Source organism: Pelodiscus sinensis, chromosome 22 (genome assembly GCF_052426305.1).
Source record: "Pelodiscus sinensis isolate ZL-2025 chromosome 22, ASM5242630v1, whole genome shotgun sequence".
NCBI classification, from domain to species: domain Eukaryota; kingdom Metazoa; phylum Chordata; order Testudines; family Trionychidae; genus Pelodiscus; species Pelodiscus sinensis.
In genome coordinates, this window is record NC_143073.1 from 3,861,565 (window position 1) to 3,886,374 (window position 24,810).

A 24,810-nucleotide genomic window follows, 5' to 3' on the forward strand; every position below is an offset into this window, starting at 1 on the left:
CTGATTAGCCAGTTTTCCTCCTATTTATTGTCAGTCAATTGATCTGCTCTTCCTCCCAAGTGGAGGTGGGGATGGCGCTGTATGGGTCCACAATCAGCTTGGCGCACCTCACGATCATGGCCATCAAGAAAACGCACATCAGGATGACAAACCCAATGGCAAACCCCTTGTCCACATCGACGTACGGCTGCACTGTCGGACTCTCCATAGGGCTCCGCCTTCACACCCTGCTCTGTCCTCTGAGCTCTGGCACGTCCATCACCTGCACAGCAGAGTTTGAGATGGAAATCATTATTTTTGTGCATAATTTATATTGTGATTGTGTAACCCATACACCTAGGCTACATCTACACTGGCATGATTTTCCGGAAATGCTTTTAACGGAAAAGTTTTCCGTTAAAAGCATTTTCAGAAAAGTGTGTCTAGATTGGCAGGACGCTTTTCTGGAAAAGCACTTTTTCCAGAAAAGTGTCCGTGGCCAATCTAGACGCACGTTTCTGCAAAAAAGCCCCGATCGTCATTTTCGCGATTGGGGCTTTTTTGCGGAAAACACTACTGTGCTGCCTACACTGGCCGTTTTCCAGAACAGTTTTCCAGAAAAAGACTTTTGTCCAAATGGGAGCAGCATAGTTTTTCCGGAAAAGCACTGATGATTTTACATTAGATCGTCAGTGCTTTTCCGGAAATTCAAGCGGCCAGTGTAGACAGCTGGCAAGTTTTTCCGGAAAAGCGGCTGATTTTCTGGAATAACTTGCCAGTGTAGACACGGCCCTCGTGTGTGTGGTTCACTGTCCCATGTAGTGGCATTTAGACCACTTATAGTGAGAGAAAAGAATGAGTGAGCTCTACAGCCTAAGATTAGAGCCAGCTGGCTCTATAGCTTAAGCTGTAGCGGCTCCTACACTAAACTCTAGAGAGCCCGGTTTCAAATCTGCAGGGAGGTGATTACAATTGCACCTGTGGGTTCCAATTAAGTCTCTATGGTGCTTGGCGTTGTAAACAACCTAGTCACTGGCCCAAAGAGCTCACCTATGAAATTAGGAAGTTTGCATTACCTGCAGAGGACAGAAAATGCTAGAGTTTGCTGCTCATAGGTTCAAAGACTTTAAAGCCAAAAGGGACCCACATGATTATCTATTCTGACCCTATGCACAGGCCACAGAATCTCACCTATTCAGTCCTGTAGTAGGCCCATAATCACCGGCTGAGTTACTGAAGTCCTCAAAACTTGATTTAGAAAATTCAAGTTAGAGAAAAGCCACCATTTGTTCTGGGAAGTGTCCTGTGCCCCACAGCACAGAGGGAAGGAAAAAAGCCCTCTAGCATCTCTGCCAATCTGACTGGAGGGAAAATTTCTCTAGTAACTTAGAAGCCTCCCCCTCTAGCGTCCCCTCTTCTGCCATGGGAGATAGTTGTGAACAGCTGTTGTGGATGGGCCATATGTCATTGTATGTAACTTCTCAGATAATTTCCTCCATAAACTTATCAAGCGCTTCCTTTGGCCCGTCAACCCCAGTATGTTCCATGTGAGAGACATGTCACAACATATTGGTTATGTACTGAGTACCGCTGAGAGAGGCCTGACTCCCCCATTTCCCTAAACACTGAGACATAGTCACTTTCTCTGGCTCAAGTCATGTTTATTTCTCCATATTTACAGAGTGGACCAGCTTCAAGAGTGGGGCTTGAGAAAGTACCATTAACCCACTGGGTAGGGCACTCATCTCAAAGGGGAGAGACCTGCGATCATGTCCCTTCTCTGATTCAGGCAAGCATTGGCCATGTAACCACTGAGCTAAGGAGTGTAAGAAGGGCAGCTGTGTTTTGTGGGAGGTCTGATCTGGTAGACAAGCTCTTTAGCAGCCTCAGCATGCCTGTGTCTGTGTCTCCATTCCACATGAGAATAATAGCTTTTCCAAGGAGTGCTGTGAAAATACCGGCATTAAAGAGGATGAAGTGCTTGCTGCGATGTGATGCGGGCCACAGGAATACTTTGGATAAGTGACCTGACACATCATCAAGATGACAGATTTCCGTTTATTTACAGTCACTTGTTTGTATCCTGTTGTAGTTTAGTTCCAGGAGACACTGAAAATACTTGGCTGCTGGCTTTTGGATCGTTCATGCTCAAAGCATGTGCCCAGGGCTATGTCTGGTGCGGTGAGTAGTTTCCCATGTGATTTCACTACTGGTGTATTTTCACTGTTTCAGATGTGTAATAACGTTGCTTAGTGCACTCCTGAAAGGCGCTGAGATGCTACAGCGATGAGCAAGCTGTAAGAACCTGTATAGACTAGAAGTGGTGAAAGTTTGACTGTCTCAGAAATTTTGGAGTCCTCTGTTTATCCAGAGAACATATCTAGGAGGGTCAGCAGCAGGAAATGCATCCCTAATTCCTCCCACCCTCAAATCTGTTCTAGGAGGACTACAACCAAAGGGGTCACTCAGACGCCAGAGCCTCTCAGTCCCTGTCATCTTTGCCAAACCTGCTAAAAAGTGAACAAGGTGGCAAGCTTTTTGAGACTGTTCTGTGTTTGTACAGCACCTAGCACAAAGGGGTCCTGATCCGTGACTTTCCTTCTCCCCACCACACACACTACTGCCCTGCAGATAATAATAGGTCTCCCTTTACTGCAGTAGCTGAGCATCTCACAGTCTATAATATATTTATCCTCATGACATTAGTGGGAGGTAAGGCTATAAACCATGTTTTGCAGCTGGACAATTGAGGCACGGAGTGATTAAGGGAGTGGCCCATGGTCGCACAGAGATTCTGTAGCAGCGCACGGTCTTGAACTGAAGTTTCATGAGGCCCTGGACTCTTAGATCCTTGTTAATGTTCATCTGTCTGAAAGGAGGAGATATTGACAGCTGGGGTGCTGGCTGTGCAGGGTGGACACCCGTCACACTGGGGATAGACTGAGGCCCACAAAACTTAATTTCCTGTTACAGTTCCCTGATGAACCAGCAGGTGGCAGAGAAGGAAATCGTGTAAGTCAGTAGTCCCCAACCTTTTGGGACTGCCGGGCGCCCGGAGGCAGGGCCACTCACGCACTGGGCACCCAGGGGAGGGGCCACACATGGGCCCGGGGGTGGGGCCGCATACACACCCGGGGGCGGGGCCACCCGTACGCTGCGCACCCGGTGCCAGCGCCACCCATGCGCCACACTCCCAGGGCTGCCACCGCTCCTGTACCTCACACCTAGGGGCGGGGCCACCCATATGCCGCGTGCTCGGGGCCAGCGCTGCTCAGGGGTGGGGAGCCAAGCGCCCAGGGGTGGGTACACCCATACGTCGCGTGCTTGGGGCCGGCACAGCCCATGCGCTGCCCACGTGCTGTGGGCCCGGGGCCGGGGCTGGGGCCGGCGTTGCGCCTTCACCGGGCGCCCAGGTCGGCGCCGCTCATACGCCGCGTGCCCAGGGGCCAGCAAAGCCCTTGCACTGCATGCCTGGGGATGGGACCAGTCCCGATCTCTCGGTGGGCGCACAGAAATGTCCCGGCGGGCGCCATGGCGCCCACGGGCACTGCGTTGGGGACCACTGGTGTAAGTGACTGTTCCAGTGAAGTCTGATGCAGCTGGTGAAGTGTCACAGAGGTCACCTGTGTTACAGAACCCAGCTCTCCCAGGCCAGCAGCATCTTAACTACTGGTCCACCCGTCCTCTCCTGCTACCTTATCATGACTGCCCCTTGGCCTGCCCATAATTAGCCATTTTCTTGTGAGCACCATAAAGTCAGTGAGTCTGGAGAGATTGGAGGCACATGAGTGGCTTAAGGGATTGGCTAGAGGAACTTGTTGCCAGCATAGTGGGCGGGACTAAGTACTCTCTTCTAGACCATCCCTGACAGGTGTTTGTCTGACTTGCTCTTTAAAATCTCCAATAATGGAGATTCCACAACCTCCCTAGGCACATTGTTCCAGTGTTTAACCACCCTGACATTTCCTAATGTCCATCCTAAACTGCTCATGCTGCAATTTAAGCCCATGGCTTATTGTCCTGTCCTCAGAGGTTAAAGAAGACAATTTTTCTCTTTCCTCCTTGTAACAACCTTTTACGTACTTGAAAGCAGCTGTTATGTCCCCTCTCAGTCTTCTCTTTTCCAGATTAAACAAGCCCAATTCCTTCAGACTTCCCCCATAGGTCAAGTTTTCTAGATTTTTAATCATTTTTGTTGCTCGTCTCTGGACTTTCTCCATGCACATCTTTCCTGAAATGTGGTGCCAGAATCGGACACAATGCTCCAATTGAGGCCTAATCAGTGCAGAGTAGAGCGGAAGAATGACTTCCTGTGTCTTACTTACAACACTCCTGCTAATACATCCCAGAATTGCACTCCACACATGTTGGGCTTGCCCAGTCCTACAGCTGCTCTAACTTACGTTCCACCATCCTGAGAAGCGGAGCTTAGCCACAATGCATTGAGCTCTGGCTACACCACAATTCATCCCCCTCACCAGAGGCCAGTGCAGGACCCTTGTAGTGGCTGCCCACCAGCTGGGGAGCCCCCTGCTTTGAGGAAGGACTCTCAAGGGGCTGTTTCCATCCTCTTTTAGGCTTGGTTATGTTGCTCGAGTGGCATAAACAGCGGAAAGATTTTTACAGTGGAAATTCTGATGCCTTCGATTGCAGCCGTGCGCAGCGTGAAACGGCTACAGATGTGGACAAAGATCAGAGATGCCGCCTTGGTTTTCCTCCAAACACATATGCCTCCAGCAGCTTTGGATGGCAAAAATGCGCAATTTCCCTGGTTTTTTGCTCCCTTTTGTTTAGCCATCTTCATTTCATCGGCTCCCCATAGTGATGCCTATTGCGGTCATGTCAAATGAAGGGCAGAAGAGTAGTTCATGAACTAGATGTGGTCATTCTGCATCCAGATCATAACTGTGACTTCCAATGTCCATGCTGCAGCAGGCTGTGTGTGGGGGTTGGCCATGCTACGGCAGGCTGTGTGTGGGGGTTGGCCATGCTATGGCAGGCTGTGTGTGGGGGTTGGCCATGCTACGGCAGGCTGTGTGTGGGGGTTGGTTGGTTTTTGTTGGTTGTGCCTTTCTACCTCTCCAGCCCCAGGGTAAAGAGTTTGCCCAGCGCCTAAGTGTAAAAAGATCAAAATCTTGCCAGCGAAACAAAGCAAAAGAACACGGAGGTCCTTTGCTAAGGGAAGTTGGACTCAGGAGGAGTGTGGGTAAACAACCAGCCCCTAACTAAGAAATCCACAGCTCAGCCATGCTGTCAGGAGATGACTGATTTATAACATCAGGGCTACTTTTGCCTTTGCAGCTTTGTTGCAGATCATGATTTGCATAGAGCAACACAGATCCCTGGGGAGAGAGTTCCTGTCCCAAAGAGCTCAAAGCCTGAGACCAAGGGCAGAGGGGAAATGGAGGCCCAGGTCCTCGAGGTTACTTAGGTGCCAAAGTCCCATTGAAATCAGAGGGGTCAGGCACTTAAAGACCCCTGCAGATCTGAGTTCAAGTGGCTTGCCCCAGGTCACAGGAGAAGCAGAGCTAAGATTAGACCCCCCCTCCCCCCGCCACCTATATTTTCAATGTGGAGACCAGAGCCTTAGCCATCAGACATCCCAGGCAGAGCCATCCTGTCCATAGGATAGTTCGAGGCGGCCACCTCAGGCCCTCTGCTTTGGCAAGCCCCCACGGCAGACACCTCAACTGTCCTATGGACGGGCCTGGCATCGGGTGGCAGCAGGGGTCACCCTGACCCTCCTGCACTCTCCGCAGTGGTAGCCGGAGCCACCCGTCAGCCTGTTCTGCTCTGCCCCACTGCCCTCTCAGCCCACTGCAGACAGCTTCTCCGTGGCAGCAGGAAGCAGAGTGCTCCGGCCGCATGGTGCTCCGCTTCTCGCCGCCACGTAGAAACGAGGCACAGCGGGCTGGGAGAGGGCAGCAGGGCCAAGCAGAGCAGGCTGCTGGGCCGCTCTGGCTCCTGCTGCCGTGGTGAGTGCAGGGGGGCGGGGTGACCCTTGCTGCCTCTCCGCAGCAGGCCCATCCATAGGATAGTTGAGGTGGCTGCCAGGAGCCCCCCCCCCATGAACAGGATGGACCTGCCTGGGAGCAGGGGCAAGGCGAGCCCTGCAGGAGAGTTGTCCTGGGGGGGGGGGAGAGGGATTGCCCCAGTCCCCACATCCCCCATGGGACAACCCTGCTCCCAGGAGGAGGAATAGGGCATCCAGGCCAATTCAGGGGGAGAAAAATGTTCATCACGAGACAATGAGATAAATGAGGGTTTCACGGTAAAGATCTATTTCCAGCAATGCAATAGCGGCAGCTCCTTTCACCTTTTCAAACCTCTATTCACTGCTAGAGAGGGCTGAGACCACGAGGACTCGTCCTTACCATGCCTAGCACATTTTATTTCAATTGCTTTGCTTCAGGTTGGTTCATCTACCGTAATGCAGCTGCATCACATCCATTACGCTGCCGTCCTTTAATGTGCAGACTGGATGGAATTGTCAGCAGTCTGCTCTGTGCTCCTACAGCACCTAACATTGGCTTAACTTTGCTCCTTTGTCTTTAACGGAACAGCACCAGGCCGACGCTAAGGATGTGTCTACACTACAGCAGCACAGCTGTGCCACCCGCACGCTATGGTGTAGACACTTCCTCCATTGCCAGAAGGTGTTTTTCCATCAATGGAGGCAGCCCCACCTTTCTGAGGAGTAATAGTCTTCCGCTGACCTAGCTGCCCAAGCTAACTACATTGCATTGGGAAATTTTTCACAGCGCCGAGTGATGTAGCTAGGTCAACCTATTATTTTTTTTATATGTAGTCCTGGCCTGAGCACGTTCAAGAACATAGCCTATAGGATTTTGCATGTCCTCTAGTGGCAGTTTTCATTATAGTACTTCTCTGTACAAGAAATGCCTGTTAAATACCATCATTCAGCATGCTTAACGGGAAGTTGGATGTGTCTGTGGTCAGAGAATGGAAAATAGAGCAGAGCAGATTGTTAACAGCAAGCCTGAAAGCTGTCTCTTTATTGAAAAGCACCCTATGTGAATGCAGGTGTAACCCACACACCTAGGCTATGTCTATATTGTGCTCTCTTGCGCAAGAACATATGCAAATGAGGCAAAGTGGTGAATAGCGCTGCGCCGCATTTGCATACTTAATGAGCTGCCATTTTTGCGCAAGGGGCTTTTGCGCAAAAAGGAGCCATCTGCACAGCTCCTTTTTGCGCAAAAACCCACTCTTGTGCAAGAGCCGTTCTGTCGCTTTTTTTCAGGCAGAGCAGCTCTTGCGCAAGAGGGGGTTTTTGCACAAAAAGGAGCCATGTAGACATCTCTTTTTTGCGCAAAAGCCCCTTGCGCAAAATCATAGCTCATTAACTATGCAAATGAAGTGCTGCAATAAGAGGTAAGCTGAGGTAAGCTAAGAGAGCTGATAGGTAAGGTCCCATGGGAATCAAGACTGAGGGGAAAAACAACTGAGGAGAGTTGGCAGTGTTTCAAAGCGACACTGTTAAGGGCCCAAAAGCAAACTATTCCGCTGCATCAGAAAGATAGAAAATATGGTAAAAGACCACCTTGGCTTAACCACGAGATCTTGCATGATCTAAAAATAAAGGAGTCATATAAAAATGGAAAGTAGGACAAATTACAAAGGATGAATATAGGCAAACAAAACAGGAACGCAGGGGCAAGATTCGAAAGGCAAAGGCACAAAATGAACTCGAACTAGCTATGGGAATAAAGGGAAACAAGAAGACTTTTTATAAGTACGTTAGAAGCAAGAGGAAGACCAAGGACAGGGTAAGGCCCACTGGTCAGTGAGGAGAGAGAAACAGTAACAAGAAACTTGGAAATGGCAGAGATGCTTAATGACTTCTTTGTTTCGGTCTTCACCAAGAAGTCTGAAGGAATGACTAACATAGTGAATGCTAGTGGGAAGGGGGTAGGTTTAGAAGATAAACTAAAAAAAAAGAACAAGTTAAAAATCACCTAGAAAAGTTAGATGCCTGCAAGTCCACCAGGACCTGATGAAATGCATCCTAGAATACTCAAGGAGCTGATAGAGGAGGTATCTGAGCCTCTAGCTATCATCTTTGGAAAATTATGGAAGACAGGAGAGATTCCAGGAGATTGGAAAAGAGCAAATATAGTGCCTATCTATAAACAAGGAAATAAAAACAACCCAGGAAGCTACAGACCAGTCAGTTTAACTTCTGTACAAGGAAAGATAATGGAGCAAGTAATTAAGGAAATAATCTGCAAACACATGGAAGATGATAAGGTGATAGGGAACAGCCAGCATGGATTTGTAAAGAACAAATCATGTCAAACCAATCTGATAGCTTTCTTTGATAGGATAACGAGTCTTGTGGATAAGGGAGAAGCGGTGGATGTGGTATACCTAGACTTTAGTAAGGCATTTGATAAGGTCTCACATGATATTCTTATCAATAAACTAGGCAAATACAACTTAGATGCGGCTACTATAAGGTGGGTGCATAACTGGCTGGATAACCATACTCAGAGAGTAGTTATTAATGGTTCTCAATCCTGCTGGAAAGTATAACAAGTGGGGTTCCGGAGGGGTCTGTTTTGGGACCGGCTCTGTTAAATATCTTCATCAACGATTTAGATACTGGCATAGAAAGTACACTAATTAAGTTTGCAGATGATACCAAGCAGGGAGGGGTTGCGACTGCTCTGGAGGATAGGGTCATAATTCAAAATTATCTGGACAAATTGGAGAAATGGTCTGAGGTAAACAGGATGAAGTTTAATAAAGACAAATGCGAAGTGCTCCACTTAGGAAGGAACAATCAGTTTCACACATATAGAATGGGAAGCGACTGTCTAGGAAGGAGTATGGCAGAAAGGGATCTAGGGGTTATGTGGACCACAAAGTTGAATATGAGTCAGCAGTGTAATGCTGTTGCAAAAAAAGCAAACATGATTCTGGGATGTATTAACAGGTGTGTTGTGAGCAAGACACGGGAAGTCGTTCTTCCGCTCTACTCTGCGCTGGTTAGGCCTCAGTTGGAGTATTGTGTCCAGTTCTGGGCACCGCATTTCAAGAAAGATGTGGAGAAGTTGGAGAGGGTCCAGAGAAGAGCAACAAGAATGATTAAAGGTCTAGAGAACATGACCTATGAAGGAAGGCTGAAAGAACTGGGTTTGTTTAGTTTAGAAAAGAGAAGATTGAGGGGGAACATGATAGCAGTTTTCAGGTATCTAAAAGAGTGTCACAAGGAGGAGGGAGAAAACTTGTTCATCTTGGCCTCTGAGGGTAGAAGAAGAAGCAGTGGGCTTAAACTGCAGCAAGGGAGGTTTAGGTTGGACATTAGGAAAAAGTTCCTAACTGTCAAGGTAGTCAAACACTGGAATAAATTGCCCAGGGAGGTTGTGGAATCCCCATCTCTGGAGATATTTAGGAGCAGGTTAGATAAATGTCTATCAAGGATGGTCTAGACAGTATTTGGTCCTGCCATGAGGGCAGGGGACTGGACTCAATGACTCTCGAGGTCCCTTCCAGTCCTAGTATTCTATGATAGTCACCACTTTGTCTCATTTGCATATTTTCTTGCACAAGAGAGCACAGTATAGACATGGCCCTAGTGTGGATCAACTGCTAAGAACAAGACACCTCTTCAGCGTGGGCTGAGAGCGAGCTGGCTTTTAGCTCAGGGGATAGAGGCCCCTGTACTAAGCTTCAGAGGCCCCAGGTTCAAATTCTCCTGGTGGTGGTTACACATGTGCGCAGCGCACCTGCGAAATGCACATATGAACAATGGATGGAGCTGGTTTTCATGGGTGGTGGGGGTGGGCAGCCTGGCTCTTATCTGGGGAGAGGAGATTGCTGAAGGGGCAAAGGGGCATGGTCTCTGGGGAAGGGGTGTGGCTTCGGGCAGAGTGGGTGGGGCTTCAGCTTTCCTTCCTCACCTGGGCCTTCATCCACTGCCCATGTTTGCTTTTATGGCCTGGATTTTATATCTAAAGATGATTGAATCTTAATTACAGATTCTTTCTATATTCTTAACTTATAACGCACTCTTATAAACTGGCTTGTTCAAGCCAAACAAATTCAAATTACGAATAAGGAGCACAATTGATTACCTCCCCCCCCCCCCCCCCCGGGACAAACTACAAAGGGAAGCAGTGGATTCTCTGTGTCTCAGTGTCTTCAGAACAAGTCTGGATGCCTTTCTGGCAGAGCTATTTTGTCAGGCATGAGTCATTGCTTTCAGTACAGAAGTTCTGACCTGTGCGACAAGAGGTCTGACTAGATGATCTATCTAATGGTTCCTTCTGCCCTTCCAGTCTATTAATCTTTTATGTGGATAGAACATGCTCTGCTGCTGTGCATATCATACTATTAGGTTCATAGAGACACAGATGTACTTTACTGCCTGATGGATTCACAATAACAACTGGGCATTTCTGCAATCCCCGAGTATGTGATTTAACAAGAACATGGCATGAGACGTCTCAGCCTGGCAGCGATCATGAAAATATAAGTTTGATTTTAAAAGATGCCTCTTTCCATAGCAGAGCAATTTTTAGCAATTAATTCAGAGCTCTCCAACAAAACAGACTGTAAACGTTCACTGCACAATCTTAGCGTTTGTCTATACAAAAAAGGGGTTTGCCTTAGCAAGATAATTTATACAGGCAAAACATTTCCTTTGCCACTATATAAGAACATAAGAATGGCTGTACTGGGTCAGACCAAAGGTCCATCTAGCCCACTAGCCTGTCTGCTGACAGTGGCCAACACCAGGTGCCCCAAAGAGGGTGGACCGAAGACAATGATCAAGCAATTTGTCTCCTGCCATCCTTCTCCAGCCTCTGACAAACAGAGGACAGGGACACCATTTCTATCCCCTGGCTAATAGCCTTTTATGGGCCTAGCCTCCATGAAATTATCTAGCTTCTCTTTAAACTCTGTTATAGTCCTAGCCTTCACAACCTCCTCTGGCAAGGAGTTCCACAGGTTGACTACACGCTGTGTGAAGAAGAACTTCCTTTTATTCGTTTTAAACCTGCTACCCATTAATTTAATTTGGTGTCCTCTAGTTCTTCTATTATGGGAACTAATAAATAACTTTTCTTTATCCGCCCTCTCCATACCACTCATGATTTTATATACCTCTATCATATCCCCCCTCAGCCTCCTCTTTTCTAAACTGAAAAGTCCCAGTCGCTTTAACCTCCCTTCATATGGGACCTGTTCCAAATCCCTAATCATTTTAGTTGCCCTTTTCTGAACCCTTTCCAAGGCCAAAATATCATCCCACGAGGAATAACGGAGCTGCCGACAAAGGGCTTTGATGTCGGCAGGGGAGCATCCAGACTAGCGCGCTGAGCGGACAAACAGCTGATCAGCTGTTTGTCGGCTCAGCGCGGCAGCCATGTAAATTTAAATGAAGCCGCGATCATTTAAATCGCCGCTTCATTTGCCTTTGCCTATGTGTCTAATCTACATGCCTCTGATGAGAGAGGCATGAAGTCTAGACACAGCCTTTGGTATCATCTGCAAACTTTACCACCTCACTGCTTACCCCTTTCTCCAGATCATTTATGAATAAGTTGAAAAGGATTGATCCCAGGACTGACCCTTGGGGGACACCACTAATTACCCCTCTCTATTCTGAAAATTGACCATTTATTCCTACCCTTTGTTTCCTGTCTTTTAACCAATTCTCAGTCCAAGAAAGGACCTTCCCTCTTATCCCATGGCCATGTAATTTACACAAGAGCCTTTGGTGAGGAACCTTGTCAAAGGCTTTCTGAAAATCTAAGTATACTATATCTACTGGATCCCCCTTGTCAGCATGTTTGTTAACCCCTTCAAAGAACTCTAATAGATTAGTAAGACATGATTTCCCTTTACAGAAACCATGTTGACTTTTGTCCAACAAATTATGTTCTTCTTCATGCCTCACAATTTTATTCTTTACTATTGTTTCAACTAATTTGCCCAGTACTGAAGTTAGACTTACCGGTCTGTAATTGCCAGGATCGCCTCGAGAGCCCTTTTTAAATATTGGTGTCACGTTGGCTACCTTCCAGTCATTAGGTACAGAATCCGATTTATCGGATAGGTTACAAACCACAGATAATAGTTTAGCAATTTCCCATTTGAGTTCTTTTAGAACCCTTGGATGAATGCTATCTGGTCCCAGAGATTTGTTAACATTAAGTTTTTCTACTTGTTCCAAAACCTCCTCTAATGACACTTCAATCCGGGACAGTTCCTCAGATTCATCACCCACAAAGGACGGTGCAGATTTGGGAATCTCCCTAACGTCCTCAGCCGTGAAGACTGAAGCAAAGAAATCATTTAGTTTCTCCGCAATGGCTTGATCGTCCTTGATTGCTCCTTTTATATCTCGATCGTCTAGGGGACCCACAGGGTTTTTAGCAGGCTTCCTGCTTCTAATGTGCTTAAAAAACATTTTGTTATTTCTTTGAGAGTTTTTGGCTAGCTGTTCCTCAAAATCTTTTTTTGCTTTTCTTATTACATTTTTACACTTGATTTGACAGTGTTTATGTTCCTTTCTATTTATCTCACTAGGATACCTAAAGCAGGTCCCCAAATGAAATAAGCTATGCTGCCAAAAGTACTTTGCTGACAGAATAACTGTACACAATAGGGTTTCTGCCACTATAGCCATGTCATTTGAGCTTTGATTTTTTTCCCCACACTCCGGACAAAGCTATGCCAATAAAACTTTTAAGTGTAGACCAAGGCTCAGTCATTTCAGCTGCTGATTAAATGTGTTGCTTTGAGAGTTTGTACATTAATTCTGAGCAGTGCTCGAAGCGACATTGTTTTAATTCTGCAGTCATCTGAAGAAGTGGGCTGTGCCCACAAAAGCTCATGATACCATCTACCTGTTTTGTTAGTCTTGAAAGTGCTACCAGACTATTTGTTGTTTTTTAAGTTTTTAGAGACTGTCACACCATCGAGGCCCCCAAATTTAGGTGGAATAAGTAGGGTTGCCAGGTGTCCGGTTTTGAACCAGTCTGGTATTTGAGCTTTCTGTCTGGGAAACAAATTAAGAAAATACTGGACATATAAATGTCCAGTATTTTCTAATTAAGTTAGTTTTATTATTCTGAGTATTGGTACGTAGTTGCGTATTGCCTGGTTGGTAGACACGCTCACAGCTGGTTTCCCCAATTCCTGCTCCCCCCCAACCCCTTCCTGCCCCCCTGACCTCCTCCTGGCCAGCCCCGCTCCCCTCTTGGCTGGTCCCCCTCCACCCCGATCTGAGATCAAGTGTGTCTGGTATTTTTTTTTAAGCCATCTGGTAACCCTAGGAATAAGAAAAAAAGATATTTTGGCCTTGGAAAGGGTTCAGAAAAGGGCAACTAAAATGATTAGGGGTTTGGAACGGGTCCCATATGAAGAGAGGTTAAAGCGACTGGGACTTTTCAGTTTAGAAAAGAGGAGACTGAGGGGGGATATGATAGAGGTATATAAAATCATGAGTGGTGTGGAGAGGGCGGATAAAGAAAAGTTATTTATTAGTTCCCTAAATAGAAGAACTAGAGGACACCAAATGAAATTAATGGGTATCAGGTTTAAAACGAATAAAAGAAAGTTCTTCTTCACACAGTGTGTAGTCAACCTGTGGAACTCCTTGCCAGAGGAGGCTGTGAAGGCTAGGACTATAATAGAGTTTAAAGAGAAGCTAAATAATTTCATGGAGGTTAAGTCCATAAAAGGTTATTAGCCAGGGGATAAAATGGTGTCCTTGGCCTCTGTTTGTCAGAGGCTGGAGAGAGATGGCAGGAGACAAATTGCTTGATCATTGTCTTCGGTCCACCCTCTCTGGGGCACCTGGTGCTGGCCACTGTTCGTAGACAGGATACTGGGCTAGAAGGACCTTTGGTCTGACCCAGTACAGCCGTTCTTATGTTCTTATGTAAGAAAAAGAATAGGCTTCATTTTGTTTTAAATTCTATTCTGAACACAGAAGTTCTATTTTCTATGTAGTAAACAATTTGGTGAAAAACCACTCCTCAGAATCTTACCAGCAAGTGCAGGAAACAGAAATGCAGGGGCTTCTGGCTAAGCCAGAAAGTGAAACTGACTAAAAACAGAAAGTGAAACTAAGCTGCCTCCTTCTATTGTCCAAATTGAATAAATGTGCCTCCCCCAAAAGTGTAAGCAAACAGCATTGATGGTGAAAAGTCAATAGGGTTTTTAAAAGTTTAGTAGCCATTAATATGTCACTTGCAAGATAGATGAGTATGTATGAGGCTAGAGCGCTCAATTATATCACATGCACTATAATATTTTAGCATATATAGACACACAAGAAATAGCATGTACAGAAATATAATTCACAGAAAGTTACACACAGTATAAAGATTTTTCTAAGTGTTACATAATATTGACAACCTGTTACCTTCACACGTCTGGATTTTATTGACCTCTGGACATTCCTTACCTACCCCAAAGGATCTTTCAACAGCTCCCATCCTCTGCCCCATGGTGCGACGCTTTCCTTACCCTTCGCAGTCTGGCTGAGGCTGTGACTCTTTTGCTCTCCCTAACTCCTTGCTGTGTTTGCTGTTACAGAAGCTTCATAAATACTTCAGAAATGTGACGGCATCAAGTTTCAGGCACTCCCAGTAATGAGAGCAAAATGATCCCCCGCAGATGAAATTATAGCCCAGGTCGTCAAGAAAATATTTCCACAACTGACTTTCAGCAGCGGGATGAAAATTGCTGGGCACAGGGCACATGGCGCAAACCAGAGTCTCACTAGCCCGTGGGTGTTTTAACTGATTGCTCGGTAGGAGGTGCTCTCATCTTGTTGGAGACCCCAACCAGAGACCTGACCCTTCATTCTAAACACAGTCCTGTTTATTTCAGCTATTCCTGGGAAGGACTCGTTGCTGGATTGGCCTTTAACGCCTGGATCTGTGTAACGCGGAGAACCCTCAACTCTCATTGCTCCCAATGGGAGCTGAAGCTTCCGTTGTCTGATGTAAGGAGGTTCGTGTCCTTATTTTAGATCTGGGTTTCTCCAACTTCACCGCACCACGAGCCCTTTCCGGCAACAAAAATTACTACATGACCCCCATCTGAGCCCACCCAAGCCCCACTGACCCGGGTGAGGGGACTAAAGTCTGAGCACCACCCCAGGCTGGGACAGACTTTGCCACGCCCTGTCTGGAAGGGGGGCTCCGGGCAAAATGGGCAGGGCTAGAGGGCAGCCAGGCTGCATGGACCGCACTATGCCTCCTCTGGCTAGCCCTCAGCCCTGCCCGGACTGTGCCACGCAAGGCTCCAGCAGCAATTTAAAGGGCTGGGTCATGAGCAGCAGCCTATAGCCCTGGACCCTTTTAAATTGCCCCATGACAACTGCCCCCTTTGTTGGCAGCCCTGGCCCCGCAGCTCTGGGCAGGGGTACAAAGCTGAATCTCAGAGGCTTCAGCCACAGGCGGGGGGAGTGGGGGCTGTCACCAGATTCCCAGCACCCAGAGTTTAAACCCTCCGACTTTGGCCCTGGGGATCAGGCTTCAGCCTAGGCTCATCACATGCAAACCAGCCCTGCTGATCCCATTACAAGGGGGTCATGACTCACAGTTTTAGATAACGTTGGTTATAGGCTTGTGTCATGATCATGAGGGTTAGCCAGCCACCTAGGGACTAAGGGGTTAACTACACCTAACCCAGGTAGAGTTGGCCAATAGCGATGTAGGTAGGAATTTCAAACTGGGACAAAGGAATTTTTGGTTTTTCTCTCCAGCTACTGAGGGACACAGACAGGATGTCTCCCTCCAAGAAAAGGCTCTTCATTGCCTGTAAGCAGGGTAAAGTTTAGATAAATCCGTTGTATTGTTTAATGGTTTGGGAAATGGGATGTGATGTCTGTGCTTTAAAAACGGGGTTTTCCTCTCTTTTGCAACTAAGTTTTGGCCCATGGTGGAATTCCTCCCGAGTATATTACTTTGTGACTCTACCATCCAGTCACTATGCTTGCAACAGGAATATTGTGGTGATAATAAAAGTTCTCTTTTCTTTACCTGGTATTGGCTAATTTGTGTGTCCTGGATTGTACTTTAGGGGTGAGATTTCCCAAGTGATCTCTCCCCTGATATTCTTATCATTACTAGGGTGGTGGCAGTGGAGTTTTTATCCCCAAAATCTAGGTTGTTAAGATTTTTTTTTGGGGGGGGAGGAGTTTTTTTTTTTTACCAAAGCCAGGAAAGATAAGGTTTTGGGGTACTTTTGCAGACCCCCACTTCTGAATTTATTGTGCCAGAGTGGGGAAGGAGCTTTGACAGCTCACCAATTCATCTGATCTGAACATTACAAGGTTCTTGTCCCAGAAGACCCTCGGATATACGACAAGGATGCTCAGGGACACAAAATGGAGCTGTGAAGACTTTTATTGAGATATACGGAAAGGTATACAAATGGTAAAATAACCAGAGTTAAAAAGGCAGTGATATTATTCTAGAGATACACATGATCTTATAAACACCAGGGCTGTGTCTAGACTGACAAGTTTTTCCGCAAAAGCAGCTGCTTTTGCAGAAAAACTTGCCAGCTGTCTACCTGTCCACTTGAATTTCTGCAAGAACACTGACGATCTCATGTAAGATATCAGTGCTTCTTGTGGAAATACTATGCTGCTCCCGTTCGGGCAAAAGTCCTTTTGTGTCAAAGCTTTTGTGCAAAAGGGCCAGTGTAGACAGCTGAGATTTATTTTGTGCAAAAAAGCCCCGATCGTGAAAATGACGATCTGGGCTTTTTTGTGCAAAAGCGCGTCTAGATTGGCACGGACGCTTGCGGAAAAGCATCCGTGCCAATCTAGATGCTCTTTTCCGCAAATGCTTTTAACGGAAAACTTTTCCGTTAAAAGCATTTGCGGAAAATCATGCCAGTCTAGACGTAGCCTAAAGCTTTGATGAATAGATCCACACTCTTCCTTGGTAACCTGGTTGTAAGAACATAAGAACGGCCATACTGGGTCAGATCAAAGATCCATCTAGCCCAGAACCTTGTCTGCTGACAGTGGCCAGTGCCAGGTGCCCCAGAAGGAGTGAACCAAACAGGGAATGATCAAGCGATCTCTCTCCTGCCATCCATCTCCACCCTGTGACAAACAGAGGCCGGTGACACCACTCCTTACCCATCCTGGCTAATAGCCATTAATGGACTTAACCTCCATGAATTTATCTAGTTCTCTTATAAACCCTGGGATAGTCCATGTGTGAGAGGGCCAACTCACCACCACAGCGCCACCAGCCATCTGTCCTGGGAATTAGCTCTTTCTTGCCAGCTGGGTGCCTTCCCTCTGGTGGTATCTCCCCTCTTTCTCCCGCTCATAGCATCCTCTTTGGGACACTACCCTCCGGCAGTGCCCATATTAGTCTCTGATGCAGGGGTGGCCCTAGACTAGCTACCAGCAACCGGAGCTCTAGGCAAACTATGCAATTGGCGCCCCCACCCCCAAATCCCTCAATGATATTTCACCACCATTTGGCGCCCCATTTAACTTGGTGCCCTAGGCGACCGCCTAGTTCGCCTATATGGACGGGCCACCCCTGTCACTGAGCCCCCCTAGCGGGGGTAGTTGTTGTCCACTTGGCTCACACTCCAGGGTCCTCTCCTTCAGAGAGCCCCTGGTTGCCTAAGCTACACAGTTACCAGGGTCCCGGTCACAGGGAGCAAAGCCAAAAATGGCCAATTTTGAACACTTTTTGAAGTTGGAACTGAAATTCGGCCTAAAAATGCTGTTTTCCAGTGGAAAAAAATCATGTTTGCTTAAACCCATTTTTCAATGGGATCTTTTTTTGCCGGGGGGGGGGGGAGGAGGGAGGCAGATTTTGACCATGTCTAGTTTATCATGGGGACAAACGGAGATGTGGTACTTATGGAAATAAGAATGGCAGCTGCCATCGTGCCGGCGAGAATGAAAACGAGACGGCAGCCTCATGCTCCACCCCATAATTCGATCCCCAGCTGAGGTGCCAGGAAGAAATGCCCTTCATTCCGTACACCCCCGGCATCGGACGTCCTTTTTAAAGTCCTGCAGCAGGAGCTGTGGAAAAGGCCGCTGTAGCAACGCCATGGGAACAGGCTCCCGTCGTAAACCTCCTCTTTCCCGATCCAGACGCAAAAAGGATGTTGGGACTGAACGGGGGGTGAGGAGCAGTTCTGGAGAGAGGCTTTGTGGAGAGCATTGATACCCTTCACAGAGAGGATCAGAACTCGTGCGAAACCAAGCCCTGCCTAGCCAAGGCCATTTTTATCACATCCATGTGGGAGACGTCCCCAGTGTAATCCAGAGTCAAGCCAGGTCCCCAACAGGGGATCAGATTAGATGAACTCTGCTAGATAAAATGATTACATAAACCTTACTGGATAAGCAGAAGCAAAGGTCACTTGTAGCCAACAGGGACAAACACCCTCAGAAACATCCCGAGCATAGGGAAGGCCAACTCCAGGGACGGAGCAAGAACAGTTCCCCCGCCTTCTCTGACCTGACCTGCCGTGTTTCACTGAGAACCTTTCAGAGAGCAGAAGAAAGTGGCAGCAAGAAAATCTCAGGTTTATTCAGGACTTGGCAGCCCCCCTCCCCCCGCCGCTGCCCAGATTGGAACTTCGTGGTACCACATCCTCATGGTGAGAGGTGAGACAGGCCCTGCCCCAAAGAGCTTACAGCCTGAATGGACAAAGGCGGGGAAGGGACACAAAGGTGACACAGCTGAGCTGGTATTAGGCCTCCCAAACTGATACCCTAACCACTGGACCAGACCACAGCAGATTAAACAGACACAGCTAATGCTGGTGCCCTATGTTGGAATTGCTGCATCATATCAGACCAGTTGCCCTCCTCAGACCGTGTCCTATCTCCAACAATGGCCAGTACCAGCAGCTTCATAGAAAAGTGCAAGAATCTCCGTAATGGACTATTCTGGGGCCTAATCCATCACCCACTGATGTGCATGTGAAGACTCCCATTGACCTGAATGGGCACTGGATCGGGTCCAGAGGAAGTGAGCCCTAAATATCTTGGTTCCGATTCTGCCTCCCTTGAAGTCCACGGCAGATTTGGGGTGGACTTTATTGGAAGCCGGGTTAGCTCCTTTATGCAGGGAGGTACAGACAGCACCCGGAACAGACAATAGGTCTGTCAGATCTGATAATATAACAATACCCAATGTTTTGGAGGAACGCAAACAAAACCGAATGAGACACCTAACCAACTGGGTAAGTCTGTACTCTGGTGAGTGGGATATTTCAGAGCTGGCTTTTCACCGAACGAGCACCTAGAAAGGACCTTGAGTGCCTGGGTCTCTACTCTTATCTGGGAAGGGAGATCAGCCATCCACAAGGCACTGTCCCACTGTTCCTGGACCCCCCACAGCCTCTGTACACGGGAAGTGTTGGATGAAAGGTGGAGAAAGGCAAGAACAAGTTGAGGAGGTGCTGATTTTTCAGTGCCCCTGGCTACTGGCGGCACAGCTGTGAAAAAGTAAATGCTACTGGAATGAGGTAGCAGGGCACCGGAGTATGTGAGAAACCTTGACGACACGGTGAGTCTGTGAGCTGGAAAGACCGTCATGAGCCCCAGAGCTGATGTAGAGGCTGTGGGTCATGGAATAGACAGGTCTGGCCTTCTGGGATTTGCAGGTTTGTGTGGCCGGGTGCATCTGTTTTTGCACATCACTGCAAGGAACCATGTTTGCTGCAAGTGCCTCATCCCTCTTACACTTGCCTTCTTTTGTGTTGCAAAGTTTAATTTGCAGGGTTGAGGCCATAGCCCATACAGTGTTTGGGGAGTGCAGAAGACGCTACAGAAATGGAAGGCTTATTTCTTTTGCATTAACCAAAGGTGGAGTTAAAAATAACCTCACTTGCAAAAGCCCCGGGGGAGCCAATTTCCTCCTCATGACCCAGGCTCATGTAATTGATGTTAATAATTTATAAGGCCAAGGAAGTTAAGGGTTCATTTTCCAAAATAAAAACACTCTCCCATCACTGAAGGTCTGCCCCTTGCCGCCTCACTCAAAAATTGCAACCGCCACTGGCAATATTAGCTCCCTGGCTGTCGGGGGAAAACCTGGCAGAATAATGGAGATAAATCTCTCCAAAACTTAAAACCAAAGAAATGGACCTGGGTAGGCAACAAATCCAGGCCCCAGCAGACTCGCTAAGAGCTGAGAATTCCCATGCTGGAGCCCTCCACTAAAAGCAGCCTGTTGCAAGGTCATCCACAGAAAGGGTTGTCACATCCTTGCCTGGGTCAGCCCAGTCCCTCCTGGGTATGTGAGGGTTTGCAAGCACCGAGTCCCAGATTATAGGACGAGAGGAGGGGAAGTGTATGGCGGGGAGGGGAGAGAGCGCTGCTCTGGGTAAGCGGGAAAGTACATGATCCCCAGGTGCGGGAGGGTATTGGCTAAGCCTCCAGGGGCAGGGAAGCACATGATCCAGGTGGGGGTATGGGTTCAGCCCCAGATGTGCACGGAGGGGGGGGGGTAGCACATGATCCAGGTGGGGGGTATATAGGCTCAGCCCCAGATGTGCGCGGAGGGAGGGGTAGCACATGATCCAGGTGGGGGGTATATAGGCTCAGTCCCAGATGTGCGCGGAGGGAGGGGTAGCACATGATCCAGGTGGGGGGTATATAGGCTCAGTCCCAGATGTGCGCGGAGGGAGGGGTAGCACATGATCCAGGTGGGGGGTATATAGGCTCAGTCCCAGATGTGCGCGGGGGGGGGGGTAGCACATTATCCAGGTGGGGGAGTAAATAGGCTCAGTCCCAGATGTGCGTGGGAGGGGGGGTAGCACATGATCCAGGTGGGGGGTATATAGGCTCAGTCCCAGATGTGCGCGGGGGGGGGGGTAGCACATTATCCAGGTGGGGGGTATATAGGCTCAGTCCCAGATGTGTGTGTAGGGGAAGCACATGATCCCCAGGTGGGGGAAAGAACTCAGCCCCAGGTGGGGGGGGCTTAGCCCCAGGCTCAGCACAACCGCCCGCCCCAAGAAAAAAAACCGGGCTCCTGTCCCTTTAAATCCTTCCTCCACCACTCCGGTGACGTCACCCAACCACGCACCCTGACAACAAACTCGCCCTTTAAATCGTCCCCCCTCTGGCCACGCCCCCTCGCGGGCGGGGCTGGGGAGGCGCGTGCGGAGGCAGCCTCCCCGAGGCTCCAGGTGGCCCCGCCCCTTTCCCCTCCCTGCCCAATGGGGACGGGCCAGGGAGCGGGGCCCCCGGACGCGGCGCGGGCAGGCTCGGCTACGCCGCAACGGGGAGGGATTTTCTGCGCCGCCATCTTGGACGTGGCGGCGGGACCGAGCGAGCGAGGGGGGGCGGCCCGGGGCGATGGCAGCCGCCGCCAACCCGGGTGAGTGCGGGGCCCCGGGGCGCGGGGGGGCTTGGAGAGCCGGGCCCCGGGCAGCTCACGGGGGAAGGGCGAGGGCGGTGTGGGCCGGCTGGGGGGGGGGAGAGGGGCCAGGCTGGGGAGAGGGGCCGGCTGGGGGGGGGGGGAGGGGCCAGGCTGGGGAGAGGGGCCGGCTGGGGGGGGGGGGGGGCCAGAGAGGGGCCAGGCTGGGGGGGGCGGGGGGGAGGGGCCAGGCTGGGGAGAGAGGCCAGGCTGAGGGGGGGGGCGGCTGGGGAGAGGGGCCAGGCTGGGGGGGGGCGGGGGGGGGCTGGGGAGAGGGGCCAGGCTGGGGGGGGGGGAGGCGGCTGGGGAGAGGGGCCAGGCTGAGGGGGGGGGCGGGGGGGAGAGAGGCCAGGCTGGGGGGGGGGCGGCTGGGGAGAGAGGCCAGGCTGGGGGGGGGGCGGCTGGGGAGAGGGGCCTGGCTGGGGGGGGGCAGGCTTGGGGCGAGGGGCGGTGTCTAGGGGGAGGCCTGGGGGATGTCTGGGAGGGTTGGGGGAGGGGATGTGGCGTCTAGGGGGAGAGCAGGGGGGTCTGGGGAGAGCGGGGTACAGGAAGTGGCTGGAGAAAGGGTGGCTGGGAGGAGGTGGCTGGGAGAGTGCTGGGGGGAGGTGTCTTGGAGGAGGGGTGTCTGGTGGGAGTGCTGGGAGAGGTGTATAGGGAGGGGTGTGGAGGCTGGGGGAGGGAAAGCAGGGGAAGGGGAGGCTGTGGGAAGGAGTGGGTGGAGGAGTGCTGTGGATGGATGGACTGAATTCAAGGTGGCGGAGGTCAGATTCTCTAGGCCAGATGGGGTCCCATTTTGACAATTCAGGAAGACTTGGTGACCCAAGGCAATTCAACAAGGGGGGGGGGCAGAGACACTTGGCAACCTTTTTGAAATGTTATGGTGAAACCCTGTTCTAGGCAGAGGGTTGCGGTGGGTGTCATATTTAAGCTTAGAGGGGAGGCTTGGCTGGAGCCTTTAACAGTAATGCATGAGGTGGGGTTGGACCAACCCCTTCCCAGTGAATCCCTCCCCCCAATTTTTTCCTGCTGCTTTTTACTCCTTGTTGGATTATGTTGCTGGCTAGCTTGTTTCGAAGTAGACCCTGCTTCCCTTCAAGGTCGCACACATGCAAACAGCCCAGTCTGTTTTGATAGGTCTCTTTCCCATCTCTGTGAATTCATTGCTGGCTGGCATGCAGTAAGTGCACTCCAGAAAATTATCTTAAAAAAAATTGTTATTTTAATGGCTTACATTGGGGTGTTCTTTCTGCACATATGTTGATTTGTTTTTGCCCTGGCAAGAAATAAAATCTACTGTTATTAATTGCTTAAACTATGAGGGCACTGCAAACTGTAATTCATGGCAATAAAAACAATATCCCATTTCATCTCTTCTGAACTGATTGACAGGCAAAACTGATAATGTACATAGGCAAGAGAGGCAGTGCTAGTGTGCTTTTAACTTTCTAAACTCTGCCTAACACAGGAGCTCTTTTTTATGGGTGTGTGGGGGAAATCTGGTATTTCTGATCCTTGCTGATTATAATTGAATCTTTCATGCCTCATAAGTTTCTGGCTAAAACTTTCTCATTTGTTTTGGTGTATATCTGATGTAACTTCCCTGATGCCAGTAGAGTTATTGTGGATTTACAGTGTTGTAGCGGATTCGAATTTTGACCTCTGCTTGTGTTCTTTGAATTGTGGTGTTTTCTGTATATTCATTTGTGGCTTGAGGCTGATTAGGTCTTGGGCTGTGAGAGCGGTTCACATTCATCAAATATTGTTAAACAGAATTTTGAAGGATGAAATTTTCATTCTAGCTAAACATAATTTGGTATAGTAACCTTTTGTGGCTTTCAACATTGAGAAAGCACCTTGGGTCTTTAGCTTGTGGTGATCTTGAGGCTAGGGTGCAGCGCTGACGTCTAGAAATACGTGGTTGTGGTTTCACATGTAAAGAACTGAAATTCTACAACATACTGAAGTCAGTTCCCCTTGTTTGAATCATTGACGCTTGTGTTGCCATTTGGTCAGAATAGGGCAACAGATTGAAACTTAGACCTCCCTACCCCCCAATCCTGCAAACACATGTGCTTCACAAATCAAAGAAGCTCCTCAACATAAAAAAAGTTAAGCATGTAGGTGTTGACAGGACTGGAGCTTTATAAAAGAGATTGCTCCCTTCTTGTCTGCCAGGGTGGTGGGTTTTTTTTTTTTTGGTGTTTTTGTTTGTTTGTTTTTAGTGTTGAAGTTTCTCTTGCAATTTCAAGAGCAAAAGAGATGTAGTTAAATCCATTGCCTGGTGCAGTAAAGCTGGGGGGGAGGAAACACTTCATAAAGTAAACCAGATTTTGTAGTACAATAATACTTCTGTGATCTGAAAAGTAAGTACACTAATGAGTATTTTGTATTGTTCACACATGACAAAATGTTTATGCAACTTCATCTGCTGAGTTGGATGATATTTAGCATTCGAGACACTCTTTAAACATTGCTGAATTCACATGTCAAAAGAACAAGTTTTCCATCCTCATTTATAACTTCATGGCTACAGTTTGACAAACACACCAATAATAGCTTGATTCTCTAAACAGGAAAAGGTATTTACTCTGAGTAATTATGCATTGTATACATTTAGGTTAATGTTAGTAAGATAAGTTATTTGTCTGCTGCTGTCCTTGCAAGCTTTGACCCCTTTTTTCCCTTTTGGTATTAAAAAGTGGACTGCAAAGTTCGAGTGAGCTAAGCCCAGAAATATGCACCGAATGTCCTATTAAGCCGGCAGAGTCTGGTGATGGATAAAACTGGTTACAAAATATGCTGTAATTTACAACTGTTTAAAAGCACAGAGGTTTCAACCCTAGGGCCTGGATCTTTAAGTTCTGCATGGGAAGACCAGTGTGCCCTTGTTAGTCCCCCACAGACTTTACTGGAATTCTGCAGGTGCAAGATGTGGTTGTGCCAAACAGCTTTCAGAATAGAGTCCTGAGTCTGTTTAGTGGAAACGTTCAGTGCACGTTTCTGGCTTAACTCATTTTTTACATTAGTCTTGCTGTTCATAAGTACTTACGTTTTGATCTAAGCTGCAAGCAATGACTTTTATTGTCGAGTGGACTACAGATGAATCTCTTTTCATTTCATTTTAAATTTCTCCTTAAAGCAACACATCTTTCTACCCATCTGTTCCCCAGCAATTAATCTGTCTTCTCCCATAGCGTAAGGCTTCATTGTTTAATGATAGAAGGTAGGGATGTTAGCATATAGATGTTTAAATGATTAACCAATAAACCCGGGTTTATTGGTTAATCCAAATGACTACACACAACTCCTCTCTTTACTGCCTCTGTAGCTGAGGCAACAGCACGGGGGGCAGGCAGGATCCGGTAGCGGGGAGTTGGCTTAAAAGCTGGATCCCTGTGAACACTGGATCCTATGGAACCGC

The 24,810-nt window shown here is 48.4% G+C and overlaps 2 protein-coding genes across 8 annotated transcripts in view; one reads left to right on the plus strand and one right to left on the minus strand.

The window, feature by feature from the left end:
- Nucleotides 1-33: 33 nt before the first annotated feature.
- On the minus strand, nucleotides 34-14,530 carry CTXND2 (cortexin domain containing 2). Of its 2 annotated transcripts, none has more exons than XM_075907474.2 (2): nucleotides 14,426-14,530; nucleotides 34-262 (listed from the first exon to the last, which is right to left on the minus strand). In XM_075907474.2, exon 2 carries the CDS (start codon nucleotides 206-208, stop codon nucleotides 35-37), a length of 174 nt encoding a protein of 57 aa, XP_075763589.1. In that variant the 5' UTR covers nucleotides 209-262; nucleotides 14,426-14,530; the 3' UTR covers nucleotide 34. The 2 variants fall into 2 exon arrangements, with proteins under 2 accessions (XP_075763589.1, XP_025044965.1); XM_025189180.3 differs by having other exon boundaries at nucleotides 14,430-14,527.
- A 6,629-nt stretch (nucleotides 14,531-21,159) lies between these two features.
- Nucleotides 21,160-24,810, plus strand: part of ARNT (aryl hydrocarbon receptor nuclear translocator) — a 49,074-nt gene continuing 45,423 nt past the window's right edge. For 4 of the 6 annotated variants that reach the window (XM_075907775.2, XM_075907777.2, XM_075907779.2 and 1 more), the window contains exon 1: nucleotides 21,190-21,350. In XM_075907775.2, the coding sequence (XP_075763890.2) occupies nucleotides 21,329-21,350 (22 nt within the window). In that variant the 5' untranslated portion in view covers nucleotides 21,190-21,328. Of the gene's footprint in view, nucleotides 21,351-24,810 lie in introns of all 6 variants that reach the window. The other 2 variants (XM_075907776.2, XM_075907778.2) reach the window with 2 other exon arrangements.